At 54.0% G+C, this 14,091-nt stretch overlaps 1 protein-coding gene across 1 annotated transcript in view; it reads right to left on the minus strand.

Moving 5' to 3' along the window:
- Positions 1-14,091, minus strand: part of CCDC13 (coiled-coil domain containing 13) — a 36,868-nt gene that overhangs the window by 12,370 nt on the left and 10,407 nt on the right. The window contains exons 6-12 of the mRNA XM_020872392.2: positions 9,515-9,631; positions 8,205-8,309; positions 5,592-5,750; positions 4,787-4,963; positions 3,724-3,930; positions 2,002-2,141; positions 1,442-1,525 (exon numbers count right to left, since the gene is read on the minus strand). Of these exons, the coding sequence (XP_020728051.2) occupies positions 1,442-1,525; positions 2,002-2,141; positions 3,724-3,930; positions 4,787-4,963; positions 5,592-5,750; positions 8,205-8,309; positions 9,515-9,631 (989 nt within the window). The remainder of the gene's footprint in view (positions 1-1,441; positions 1,526-2,001; positions 2,142-3,723; positions 3,931-4,786; positions 4,964-5,591; positions 5,751-8,204; positions 8,310-9,514; positions 9,632-14,091) is intronic.

A 14,091-nucleotide genomic window follows, 5' to 3' on the forward strand; every position in this document is an offset into this window, starting at 1 on the left:
AACAGGGGTTGGTTGAGATGGGCTCCGAGGATTGCAGGCTCCTCCCTGTCCTGGTTCCTAAGTATACGCTAAGGATTTGCCACTCAGTGTGGCCTCTGAATCAGCGAGCTTGCTGGAAATGCGGGATCCCATTTCCGGCAGGATCCTACCTGCGGAGTCAGAACCTGCTCTAACCTGGCAGATCCTCACTTGATTCGTGTGCACAGTAAGTTAGGAAAACCTACTTTAGTCACCTCTGTGATCTCACATGTGGGAGGAGGGAGTTATCCCCTCACTCCACCTGCCTCCTTAGGCACTGCATCTGAGCCAGCACGCTAGCCCTGATAGACACGCTCTCTGGGGTCACTCCTACTCGATGAACATCTGTCCTGTCCCTGATGGGAGGGAACTGTGAGCTCTATGAGGGCAGGACTCACATGTGGTTGGCTTTAGTAAATATGTGTGTCTTGTGGAAGACACAAGCTTAAGAACCAGCAGTCTGGCCAACCCGGGGCACACTGGCTCCTGCAACCCTTTGGAGTGCAGAGGTCATGGCCACATAAGCCTGGAAGGGACCTTGGGGTCATCTTTTCTATCCTCCTGCTCTCACTACTATGATAACCTCGGAGCGACAGAGCCTCTGTTCTCCCTGTGCTGTGAGGAGGGCGCGACATGGGCCCCTGAGGCTCTGAGTCAGACCCCTCTCCCCCGTGCCCTTGTGGCCCCAGGCTGATGGAGGGGGCATCTGCAGGGCTGGCCTCAACTCTTGGTGCCTGTGCCGCCAGATGTCAGGCCCGAAGCACCCCCAGAAACTTGCTGGGGGACAGCAACCCCAGGGAGGACTGATTTGCTGAGAGTCACACAGCAAGGCGAACGTGAGACAGAGGCCCTTGAGAGGCCTCAACCGGAACCTGAGCTGACCTGCCCAAGGAGCGGGGGCAGGAGCTGACAGCAGGAGCACGGCTCCAGTGGACAGTACACAGGACAGTGAGGCCAGACAAGGCGGCCCTTTGTCCGTGAGCTGGCAGGAAGAACAAAGGGCCCATTTGAGTGCTACGGCTTGATTCTATCAACAAAGAGCAGGCCAGAGAGCAGAGGGGATATCAGTGGCTTAAAGTGGGAACCGTGTGACGTGAAATTCTCCCCCTAGAGACAGACTCTCAATGGGCAAGAGGAGGCAAGGGAAGGTGCTGGGCTCCAGGCCCTGGAAGGTTCCTGGTGTGAACTCTGGTAGCAGAAAGAACACTGGGCCAGGACTCCTATTCTGAAGCCACTTGCCCTTTCACCTTAGATAAGGCACTGGATCTCCCTGACCCTCCATGTCCCTACGGAACCTGGGAAGAGTCCCCAGACTTGGCCTGGCCTCAGTTTCCCATCCTTGTAATGGGATGGTAACACCGGCTCAGTGATCAAGGATGCGAAGTCCTGTGAGGGTGTGGTGCTGAGAGGGCTGGGTTCCTACCTGGGTGAGGCCCCATGAGGACTGGGCAGGGAAGGCCATGTGAGAGAAGATTCCACCAGTGTGTGGCCCAGGCTGGTCACGGAGCTGTGCGAAGACAGAATGGGCTCATCACCACGGGCAGGCAGGCTGGGCCCGGCTCTGAAGGGAGCAAGGGCCAGCAGGGACCTGGGAGTGAAGAGGGCAGTGCTGGCCCTTACAGCCACCCTGTGGATTTGCTGCCCTCCTTTCCAGAACTCTAGCTTGCTTAAAAACAAGACAGAACCAGGGGACATTAGAGCCTTGAAGGGTCCAACATGGGTCTGTTTGAGAATCCTAGAAGCAGGTGAGAATTGAGGCCAGTTGGGAGCCAGTTTTACAGAAAGCTGCAGCCAAACACTCTTGAGGTAATGGTATCTGGAACTCACTGGCCCCTTCATGCAGACACGAGGCTGACTGAAGGGGAGGCCCATGTGTCAGAAAGATACCACCACAGACATCGTAAAATTGCATCCATGGCTTCCCGTCCTTTCTTCTGAATAATGAAGATGTACTTTCCAACCCCCACCCCCATTTTTTCTTACCGGGAAGATCCAAGCCTGCCAGCATGATCGCCCTCTGAGGCTGGGGGCTTGGTCAGGCCAGGGTCGTCGGGGAGCTTGGCAGAGGCCCGGCTGACCTCGGGTCCACTGGAGCCCTCATCTACTCCTTTATTCCGAAGATACTGCAGGGAACAGACGTGGGTTCCATCATCCGGGCCTTGGCTCAGAGGCCTGGAGAAGGCAGGAGGGGGCCTTGGCTTGATTTCGGGGCTTTCAGGGGATATAAAAGAGGCTTCTTTTCAGGAGTGCAAAGCGAGGCCTGTTGGGTGAAGGCACTGCTTGCATGATAATGACAGCTCATAATGCCTCTCTTCAGAAAGGGAGCTTCACAGCCAGAGGAGGGTGACCGGGCCAGGAAGCTGTTCCACATTCAGGTCCCAAGGGGAAGTGAGGGGGCAGGTCCACCTCTCCGGGTAGCCCCACCCACATGGGGGTGAACACCAGGTGTGACTTCAGGCCTTTTTCAGCTGGAGACACGAAGATGTTCCAAACACCTGAAGCCAAGATTAAGGGCCAGCAGCCTGGCCGGGAGGCTGGGCTTCTCAGGCCTCCACCTTCCCCGTCCCTCCCTCTTCCAGATGGCTGGTGGGGCCAGTGGAAGGAGGAATGTTTGAGGACCCCCAACAGGAGGTCTGGCCACCAACAGAGGGACAGTTGGTGTGAGCCCCACCCACCCTGAGAAAACTCGCCATGTGCACCCGTTTGTCTGGTGGGTAGTGCTCGGCCCCCAACTGCTCGGTGTGACCTCTGAGGTGCAGGTCAGTCCTCTTTTCTGTGCCTGAAACCAGGACAGCAGTGAGGTGGAGATACTGTGACCTCCAGGCCTCTGCTAAGGCAAAACAGCCTCAGGAGCTCACGTGTTAGACAGGCATTTACTGAGCAACTACTGTGTTCTCGGTCCTGGGCCAGGCACTGAGGAATCACAGTTAGTGCCCCCTCAAGGAGAATTTGGGGGAGAAAACAGGAAAATGATCACACTGTGTGACAAAAGTTTGGCTTGGGCATGCACAGGAGTTAGGAGAGTACCCAGGAGGGGCTTGTAATACAGACTGGGAGCCCTGGAGCTTCCTGGAGCAGCTCTGGACTAGTAAGATGTCAACCCTGAGGGGGAGGGCAGGGAAGGTGTGTGCTTTGGGTATGTGCACAGGCCCAGAGTGGGGAGAAAGCAGGGTCATGGGGGAGCTCAGTGGCATCCACATGGTCAGAGTGGTGGATGGCGGGCAGTGAAGAGAAGATGCAGGAGGGGTGGCAGCAGGAACCAGTCACCTTGTGCCCTGCAGACTGGATGAAGGAGTGTGCTTTGCTTCTGCCATCCCACTGCCTGGAATGTGGATAAAAGTGCTGGCACTGTGGCCACCATCTTGGGTCATGAGGATGAAGGCCACAGCTGGGGAGGGAGAGGTTAACTTGGCAAGAGCCTGGAACCCTGAGGACCAGGTGAGGCTGAGGGTGATGGGGAGCCACAGATAGGTTTTACAAGGAGCAGGGAGACAATCAGATCTGTACTTTAGAGAGGAAAGGTGTGTGCAGCATGGGCCGGAGAGCCAGATGTAGAGGCAGGGAGCTGAAGTGGGGCCAGGTAGGAGATGGTGCAGCCCGAGGGAACACAGGTGGAGAGAAGAGGAAGTGGCTGAGGTTTCTCTGGGTAATGGGTGGACTTGCCCCGACTTGAGAGCCAGGAGGTTGAGCCAGCACCCTGCTCACCTGCAGACTGAGCTGCCCGATCTCCAGCTCCAGCTGCCGCACCTTGGCCTCCCGCTCAGCCACCATGGCCCGCAGTTGGGCCACCAGGCTGCTGCTCCGCTGAGCCTCGCTGTTGAGCTGCTGGTCTAGGCGGTGCTGGGACACTCGCGTCTTCTCCTCCTGCAGACTCAGGCTGTTCAGAATCTCCTGGAGCTGCTTCAGCTGGTCCTGTGGGGCCAGGTGGGAGGGTGTGCGAGGGGAGCCACGACTCTCGATAGAGAAAGACAAGAGAAGACCAGCAACCCACCCCTTCCCTGCTCCTTGGGAATCTAACAGTGGGACGCTAGTGTTCCCTTGAGAAGGAAGAATACTTTGCCTGCCCTCATTCAACCAGGTTTTCCTGTCGTCAGCTTCCTTCTCCTTGAGATCAGGGTTAAGGACATCCAAGGGGTTTCCAGGAGCCCCATCCAAGGAGATTTCACGATCAGATAAGTCTGGTTTGAATTCAGTTGTATGGCCTTCGATGACTTAATCTAGCTGTGAAATTGGATTATGTGTTCCTAAGGGTTATCTTCCCTGGAAGAGGATGTGGCAACCCACTCCGGTACTCTTGCCTGGGAAATCCCATGGACAAAGGAGCCTGGCAGGCTACTGTCCATTGGGTTGCGAAGAGTCGGACATGACTGGGGACTCACCATCATAAACCACACCCCAAGAGCCCAGAAGGGTGTGCTGTTGCTACCACACAGACAGGGATATGCACCGCTCAGTCATCCTTTCCATTCCTCCATGAACAATAACCCAGGGTGTAATCGCATCTGCTCCCCCCCCCAATCCTCTTCTTTCTCCTTTGGGGTCCACAGGCTCAGTGGCTCATGGCCAGCCTCTCACAGCAGGTCCCCTGCTGGCCCTCTGGCAGCCTCTATGCTGCTTCTGTGCCCAGGGCCAGGCTTTGGGGCTGGGCCCAGCAGAGCAACAAGCTCCCGGGTGATGCAGGTGGCATGTTGGGGCACATGAGGACTCTGGGGGCTGGGACTGGGTCACAGGTCTCTGGGTGGGGTGGGGGCCCCAGAGGTGACTGTACCATGAGAGCATCGATGAGCTCATCATCATGCCGGCCCTTCTCCGCAAGGGTCCCCATCTGACTCCTGAGGCTCTTCACTTCGCTCGACAGCACCTTGTTCCGGGACCTCATGCCCTCAAACTTCTTTTTCAGCTCTTCGAGCTCTCTCTGGAGGGCATCCCGCTCCGCCGCAAGTTTCTGTAATCAGAGTGGGCAGTCACAGGCTGCAGGGCTGAGTGGGGCCCTGGGTCACAGCTGAGCCTTCACTGCCATTCACTGATGAGGCCAGAGCAGAGAGGGGTTGCGACCCCATGGACTGTAGCCCACCAGGCTCCTCTGTCCATGAGATTCTCCAGGCAAGAATGCTGGAGTGGGTTGCCATCTCCTCCTTCAGAGGATCTTCCTGACCCAGGGATCGAACCCACACCTCTGGCATCTCCTGTATTGGGAGGTGGGTTCTTTATCACTGAGCCACCTGGGAAGCCCCAGTGTGTCTTCTGAGGACCCTGAATCCCTGCCTATGTGGCGAAAGAGAAAAGCCATGCTTCGGTGGACAACACTAAGCCTAAGGTTCAAACTGAGGTGTCTCACCCCATCAAGAGCTAGTTTCAGGCCCAGCATCTCCACAACATCCATAATGGGGCCACCCTGATATTCATGAAATGGGCTTGAGGTGAGGAACCAGTCAGGTTGCTCAGGGTGGACCAACAGGGCATGAGGAACATGCACAGAGCTGACCCCGAACCTCAGAGCCTCTGAGTCTTCACAGACATGGTCGTGGTTTCCCGGCCCCACACACCCCTGACTTCCTGCTGGGCACACTTACCTCCCAGCCTTCCTGTTTTTCCCTCTCCAGGTTGCGGATCCGCAGCAGATTTTTCTCCTGGGCCGACAGCTTCCTTGGGTCAGGATAGACAGACAGCTCACTGGCTGTTTCTTCAGACCGGCTCCGGGTCTGTCCCAGCTGTTTCTCAAGCTCTCGAACCTGAAGGTGGTTCCACAACAGGTCTGCAGTCAGACTCGACCCCTCAGAGGGGCCACCCTGTGATGTGATGGATGTACGACCCCCCTGGACAGATGACACCACAGTTTCAGATGGATGTGGAGGCCCCTAGGAGAGGGACTGTGGTGGGGGAGGGATGGAAGGGGTCTGTGGCAGCATCCTGAGCAGAACAAGGGAAGACACCAGAGAGGCTTTGCTTGACAAAGAGAAACTTCAAAGTAAACTAGAAAAATCACCCTATCTCTGAGGCCAAGAAGCAGATGTGGAGCCCCGGGAACTTGGGAGGGAAAGGACAGCAGGTCTCAGGAATAGCTGACAGAGAAATTCCTGACAAAGTACCAGGAATAGCTAACAGACAGGCCACCTGAGCCTGGGGAGCTCCTTGGGAGGCCACAGGTTCCTGCAGGAGATGCTGCGAGGGAGGGCAGGGTGTGGAAGCTGGGAGACCAGCTCAGAGCCTCGCTGGCTGTGTGACTGCACAGATTACGTCTCTGAATCTCAGGTCCCTCGTCTGTTAAGGGGGTCTATGAGTATACCCTGTATAATGTTATGAGAATTCAGTATCCCAACTTGTCTGAGCCTGGGACTCCCCAAGACGTTTCTTGGGGTGACAAATCTTGGGGCCCATTCCAGGGGAAGAACCCTGGGATCTTCATTTTAAACAGGTGCTATAGATATCTGTTAGGTTAGGCAACTTTGAGAAACCCCAAAATGGCCCGGGAGAAGCCCTCAGCACAGGGCAGGTGGAAGTCATCCTACAAAACAATGGCTTTATTACATTGAGTTTAATGCGGATAACCCCTAGGGCCCTTCTAACCCTGATTTCTGTGTCAACACAACATAAATGGTGTGACCCTGAAAGTGTTAATCACTCAGTCATGTCCGACTCTTTGCGACCACGACCACGTGGACCGTAGCCCACCAGGCTCCTGTGTCCATGGCCAGGAGAAAAATTCACTGGGATCCCTGGTAAAGGGCTGCAGGATCAGCGCCCTCGCATGGCACTGTGTGGTAATTCCATTTAAGCCGTAAAGAACACTTGCTTTTAACCATTTATTTACACAGCTTTACAACACTAACGATAATAACTAAAGTGCTGAGTGCTTATTATGGCCAGGCACTGTGCTGGGTGCTTCCCAAACGTTATTTTGTCTAATCCATAACAATCCTATAAAGAAAGGTATTATTATCTCCATTTTACAGGTGTGGGGACTGAGATGCAGAGAGATGAAGAGATTTGTTCAAAGACACCAAACATGTAGACCAATGACTGAGGCCAGACTCAAACTCAGGTCTCAGGAAGCTCAGGGCCACACACTGGTTGTTAGTTACAGTTTTTTAGAGACCTCTTCATCTGGCTTCAAGGATCCCACAGGAGACCCTGAGGGCAAAAGCCAGTGGAGAACCTGGGGTGAAGGCAAGCCTGCACGTGGCAGATAGTGGAAGTGGCCCACCTAATTGTGCGCCTCTTAGTTTCGTGGTCCAGCTAACCTCAGACAGCGTTTCCTCCATGCCAGGCACTGTGGTAAGCGGTTTACACATGTGCACTCAACTCAGTCCCCCCACAACCTTAGGGCAGATGCTGTCATTATCCACAGTACAAAGAGGAGGAAACTGAGACACAGAGATGACCCAGCTTGCCTGAGGCCACACAGTTGGTGAGTGGAGAGCTAATGTTTGCTGTTTTTAAAAAAATATATATTTATGTATTTGGTCATACTAGGTCTCAGTCGGCACACATGTTAGGTCTGGGATGTGGGATCCAGTTCCCTGTTCAGGGATCAAACCCAGGCCCCCTGCGTTGGGAGCATGGAGTCTTAGCCACTGGACCACCAGGGAGGTCCCAGAGAGCTAAGATTTGAATCCAAGCAGTCTGGCTGTGGAGCCCCTACTCCCACCCTCTTTGTTGCTGTTCAGTCACTCATTTGTGTCCGATTCTTTGTGACCCCATGGACTGTAGTATGCCAGGCTTCTCTGTCTTTCATCATTTCCCAGAGATGCTTCAAAATATTTAGAACATAAAAAGGGGGACAGGCCAAGTTTTTTTTTGGTGGGGGGTGGGGTGGGTAAATGAAACTTTCAAAAGCCTACAAGCATCTGGACAAAACTGGAAAAAGCCTACAAGTACAATACTCATGCAAATTTACATGAACTAGGGGGAAAAAAATTTGCCTGGAGTGAAATAAATCAAAGGCTCTGGCATTTGTTGAGCGCCAGTGCCTGGCATGTAGTGTTACATAAATGCCTGTTCATTAAATAGCAAATGAAAATCAGGCTGGTTGGGAAGAATGTGAAACAACAGCCCTGCGAGTGCACTCCTCAGAACCTAAAGGCCTTTTTTGGGTTCTGTGTCTCTTAATGTGGGTCATCATGGGTCTTTCTAGGGCATCTCAAGCCTTACGTTCAGGGCCAGGAGGCGTCTGATGACTCACTCACCTTGCTCTGCAGGACGAGGATCTGTTGAGCCCGACCCCTCCAGGTCCCAGGTGAGGACAGGAGCTGCTGGATGTTCACATCTTCGCCAACCTCACTAGTCAAAACCTGAAAAAGGTGGGGCCGTCTGTATGACCCAAAGCACAATATGTGCAGAAACAGTGCTGGGTGCCTGGCGTTCCCAGAAGACCCGGCCTCCACTTGCACAACCACCCCCTCTCCAGCCTCCCCACCTCGCAGGACAGTTGAACACACTGTATGAACAGCTCTCCCTGGGAAAGCAGTAAACCCACCTTTCCCAGCACTTCCCGGTGATGCTCAGAGCAGACAAGGAGCTGGTGACACTGCCCAGGTGGGGCCGCCTGCTCTTGACACATTCTGGGATGAGTGAATCACAAAGATGACCAAGACCTGCTTCCTAAATTTGTTCACCTGTCACCCTGAACTGAGATTGTTCTGGAGGTTACAGGGACGATCTCACCACAGGGCCTTGCCCTCTGTGCAAAGCCACAGACAAGGGGCCTTGTCTGAGTGCAGCAAGGCAGGGGCCTACCAAATGTCAGCCGGGGATGTTTGCTTCCAGCAGGGCCCAGATTTGTGGCTGTTACAGGGAGATGTTCGGGCTCAACCTCGAGGCTCTGAGGTAGAAGCAGCACACCGCAGCTTGTGCCCTGGGCCCCTATGTAGCCTGTCACGGGAACTGATCTAGCGTACCGAGTCTCTGGTGCTTATTTCCACAATAGAACTCTGTTTTGGAAATCTTGGCTGGTCTGAGTGGTTCCAGCAGGGAAGACAAATGCCAGAGAATTCACTATGTAAATAAAAATAAATAATGAACCAGCTGGGCCTGCCTCCCAAGTCTGAGCATTTTCCTTTGAAAGGGGCCTTTAATCCACAAACAACCTTTCCATTTTCTAACATTAGAGACAGAAGAGGACAGGAGGTGGGTCTTGGTAGGCTTCCAAGTCCAAGGTGGCTTATTAAGGAGACACCCAGGGTCTGTTGGGGTACACATAGCACAGGGAAGGTTTAAGGGACTTTCCAGGGTGGACAGCGCTGTCTTCCGTCCAGGGTTGGGTGGGCACCACAAGGGCCTCTGTGCGGGGACCTGCAGGCAGCCAGCAATCCCCCTTACCAGATGGGTCTGTTTAAAGACCTGGTGGAAGGAAGTTACTGGATCTGGAGCCTGACCCAGAACAAGCAGCATGATGCTCATGGGACCAAACTCCTGAATGGAAGCCATTGTCCAGCCGTGCCCTTCCCAGCCCTAGTCCCAGCAATACAAGAGGACCTGAACTCTGACCCGGAAGTACCTTCTGGGCCATCCGGAGCTCCTGCTTCACAGCCTGGATCTGGTTGCGGAGGTCACTCATCTTCAAGTTTGTGGCCGCCAGCCTGTCCTGCAAGACTTTCACCTCTGGGTTCTCCGGCTGGTTGGGAAAGACAGGAGGGAGAGAGGTCCCTTGAAGCCTACATAGTAATAATACTCACAGTCCCCGTTTCTCCAGGTGTGTGCAGGTACCACGCTAAGGCTCAACAAGAGGAACCCATCTCATCCTCATAGCCGCTGTGAGGTAGGTCCTGTCGTCAGCCCATTGTGGATGCAGAGCAGAAGCTGGTGGAAGGTGAGCCCTTGGCTTGAGGGACCTGGTAAAGGGGAGTAGGGATGTGGATCCTGGCAGCCCAACTTTGGGGTCTGAGCCCTGTGCTCAAGTGTGGCCCACACACGTGTGGGCACCTGTGGTTGACCACAGACCGGGAGCATCTGGAAGAGGCTGTTCCCTACCTCCCAGACACTCACAGACTGTGGGCTCTCTGCTGTGTGCAGAGACTGGCATCACAGCAAATCCGCCCTCACTCTGGATGAAGAGAGAATGGGTTTATTTATAGAAGCCTGCCCTAGCTTGGCAGCAGGGCCACAACCATTCTAACTCAGGGCCTCCCTCTCCTAGAATTGTCAGACTGGGCCTTGGGCTCCCTTTCCTGGCAGTAAGTTCACTAAATAGAAATAAGGACCCAGGGCTTTCCTGGTGGCTCACTGTTAAAGAATTTGCCTGCCAATGCAGGAGACACAGGTTCGATCCCTTATCTGGGAGGATCTCCCATGCGGCAGAACAAGTGTGCCCATGTGCCACAGGTACTGAGCCCGTGCTCGAGAGCCCAGGAGCTGCACCTCCTGAGCCCATGCGCTGCAGCTACTGAAACCTGTGCGCCCTAGTGCTCTGCAAGAAGAAAAGCCACCCAATGAGAAGCCTGCACACCGCAACTAGAGAAAAGCCCAAAACTCAGCACAGCCAAAAACAAATAAATAAATAACATAATTTTTTGAAAAAAGAAATTAGGACCCAGTTTAATCCCCCAGTGCTCCATTTCTGTGGCATAAAGGATTGCAGGAACCATGAAAACTCTGCCTGTTGGAGTTCTTAGCAGTGTCTTTTCTTTTTTTTTTTTAATAATATTTCATGTAAACTATTTGTATGAAATTTTTCTCAAAATGGGGAGCTAATGTGCTCCCCATTTCTGGCTTCAATAGAAGTTCCTGAGGCTCACAGAACTTTGGCATTAAAGGGACTCCAGGGCCAGCCCATTCAAACCCTTTCCATAGGTGATGAAAATAAGTTCCTGAGAAGGAAAATACATGCCCTCTCAGGCACACAGCTGGCTGAGGTGACAGCAGTAGGGTTAGAAGCCTGGTCCTTCCCTTGCACCAACTTACTCTCCCAGTTTAAGCTGGGACTGATGCCTTTGTATAGTGGCAACAGGTACACTGGTTGGTGGGCTGAGGGTCCCACTAGGCAGTGACACTGAGACCATTTGCTCCTGTCCCAAGACATCAGGTGGCTTAAACTTCTGGGAAACGGTGGATACCACAGCGGCTTGCTGAATTTTTCTTAGTAGGCACAGATTAAAACCTCCAGGGAATGTTGGTGAAAGATAGACCCCAGGAGACTGGGGGTGGGGAGCCCCATGGACCCCAGAGGTTCTGGGCATCCCCTGTGAAAACCACTAATCAGAGCAACTAGACCTGCACACACAGCCAGGAAAGCCTGGACTCTGCGGGTCTCCTCACCTAGGAAATGCCTGTGTCCTCACAGTGCCACCATGAGGCTGAATAGAGCAACCAGTGTGAGCAGAATTTGCAACCTGAGAACTTAGGCAAAACACAAGGGCATCTTTTTTTTTTTAATCTAATTTTTTGTCTGTCCCTCCCCCGTCTGGCTGTCTGCCATCCCTTCCCACTGCTGTTGGGGGCCTGTCTGCCTCCTGCTAAGGTGCTGCTTTGAATCTGCCCTAGGTTAGGAAGCAGCAGCCCCTGCCTGACAACCCCGCTCCCGCCCTGTCCCCTAGGCTCTGGTGGGTGGTGGTGCAGGAGCTGAGAGAGCTTGAGAGCATAAGGGCACAGAAAGGCCACTCAGATTGCATCTCAATCTGGAGCCCGAGCAACCACACACCTCTCCAAGCCTCATTTTCTCGTCTGTGAAATGGGGGCATCTTATACCAGCCCCAGGGGTACCTGTGAGTGTTGATGGGATAATGCATGTGCTCCTTGGGGCAGATTCTGACAGATAGTGATGCCCAGGGGGCATAACTTGACTTGGGTCGGCAGCTGGCAAAGGTGGCTGAGGGTTAGATGGTGTTGTGGTGAGGGCATCACCCCATCTGCTCTGTCAGGCTCCACACCTCACCCCCAACCTGGGAAGCTGTGCCAACCCCACCTCCTTGGCATTTCAGAGCTGTTTCTGCCTAGAGTGAGATACCACAGGCTTTCTGGGGGTCTTGGCTTTTCCCCTGAGGAAATACCTGAACCGGTGTCTAGGGGAGCAGACAGTGCCAAGGCCACACACAACAACAGCTTCATGAAGCCCCATGCAGAGAGGGCGTTCAGCTTCACTCTGGAATGCACTTGGAGCTCTGGGCCCGGATGGGGGTGAGCCCGCAGGCTATGGAGCCTGGCCCAGGCCTGGGTTGGCCTGAACAGTCTAATGAGAGGGACATGGCTATTCTCGCTCTCATCAGAAGAGGCTGGGGAAGACGCGTGTCCTGAGGAGTGGAGACTGCAGCCCACCATCCACGTGTCCATCAGAAACCTCCCAGGCTCCCTGTTGCCAGAGAACAAAGTTGGAGCTCCTGCTCCACCTACTGTCAAGGCTTCCTTCCGCAGGTGACCCCACCCCAGCTTGTTTGTTCCCCTTTGTTATGTTCCCCTTTCCCTCCTCATGGGCCCTGGGCTGCAGCCAAATGTTGTCTAACTGATGCCCAGCTAACAGACAGAATAGGAACAGTGACACTTTCCTGCTCTGAGCTTGCACTGCTTCTGCTGGAAGGGCCACCCCTACCTTCCTACTCCAGCAAGGCCACCTCAGGAAGCCCTTGCCCATCCCACCTCCTGGCCTCAGGTGGAGTACGTTCCCTCTGTGAACTCTGAGCCGGGGGGCTCTCCCTGAGGACTCTGTCCCTGCTCCTTCCTTCATTGTGCCTACTCATCTCCCCTATTGAACCCCCTTGTGGACAGTGGGATGGTCTTTGATTCTCTATGTTACAGAAAATCCCATCAGGCTCAACAAGTGACTGAATGAGCAGTTTCCCACCCAGCACAGTCCCAGTCAGAGATGGGGATGTACATGGGGCAGCTTAGCAGCATCCCCCAGAGCTGGAAAAAGCACTGAATGACACCCAGTCTGGCCCCCGCTGAGGGAGGAGCCCCTCCACTACCTCCCTAGCAATGAGACAGGTCTACACAAGACTAGCCTTCAAGAGATATGTCGCCCTGTACACGGAGGGGCCCATCACTGTTCACCGAGGAGAGGACTGAATTCTCCTTGAGACAGGCATGATGTGGCTTGACCCTGAGTCATAGACAACAGGGATGATTGGCTGGAGAAGGGGGCACTGAACTGGAAGTACTGAGGCTTGGATTCTGTTTCACCAATTCATTTGGCTTAAGAAAACAATGTGGGGATTTCCTTGGCTGTCCCTGGCTCTCACTGCCGGGGCCCCAGGTTCAATCTCTGGTCAGGGAACTAAGATCCCATAAACCATGTGGTGCAGTCAAAAAAAAACAAGAACAACAAAAAAAAAAACTGTGGGGAGGCCTCCCGGGATGTTCTTGAGTGTGTGCTCAGTTGCTCAGTCATGTCTGATTCTTTGTGACCCCATGGACTGTAGCCCATCAGGCTCCTCTGTCCATGGCGATTCTCCAGGCAAGAATACTGGAGTGGGTGGCCATGCCCCTCCTCCATGGGATCTTCCCAACCCAGGGACTGAACCCTCATCTCCTCTGTCTCCTACATTGGCAGGCAGATCCTTTACCACTGAGCCACCTGGGAAGCCTGTTCTTGAGACTCTGAGCTATTTATTGTCTGGCTTGGGTTCGGTGCCCCTCACCCGTAGCCCACTGGGTCAGACTGCCTTCCTTCATGGAGTTGTAATTCCCATTTCCTAGGTTTCATGGAGGCTCACTGGTTTAGTAAAAAATGGAATCTTGGAAACAGCCCCCATTCCCAGTAATCACTTTTACTCTGTAGATTTGGAGTCCCACCAAGGGAAGACTTCCCACAATATGGATTGCCTCCCTCCAAAACCAGGGTTCCATTGAGGAAGAGTGAGCTCCCTGTCGCTGGGGTAAGGTAGAGGCTGGATGTCTCCCAGTGAGGAGGCTGTAACAGAGATCCTTCATGGCTGGGCTGAGAGTGGGAGGCCAGCTGGGCCAGGCCTTCCCTCCTGATCCTGAAATTCTAGAATTCCAGGGTCCTCAGGCCCCTCCTAACCTCCCTCTCTTGGAACTAAATCAGTTAGACCCTCACTAGCCTTCCCTGGGGCATTCCTGGCCTCAGACGGTAGACTTGGTCACTGTGCCCTGATGGCTACTCCGAGGATGCTGCTGCAGTAG

This window comes from Odocoileus virginianus, chromosome 26 (genome assembly GCF_023699985.2).
Source record: "Odocoileus virginianus isolate 20LAN1187 ecotype Illinois chromosome 26, Ovbor_1.2, whole genome shotgun sequence".
Classification (NCBI taxonomy): domain Eukaryota; kingdom Metazoa; phylum Chordata; class Mammalia; order Artiodactyla; family Cervidae; genus Odocoileus; species Odocoileus virginianus.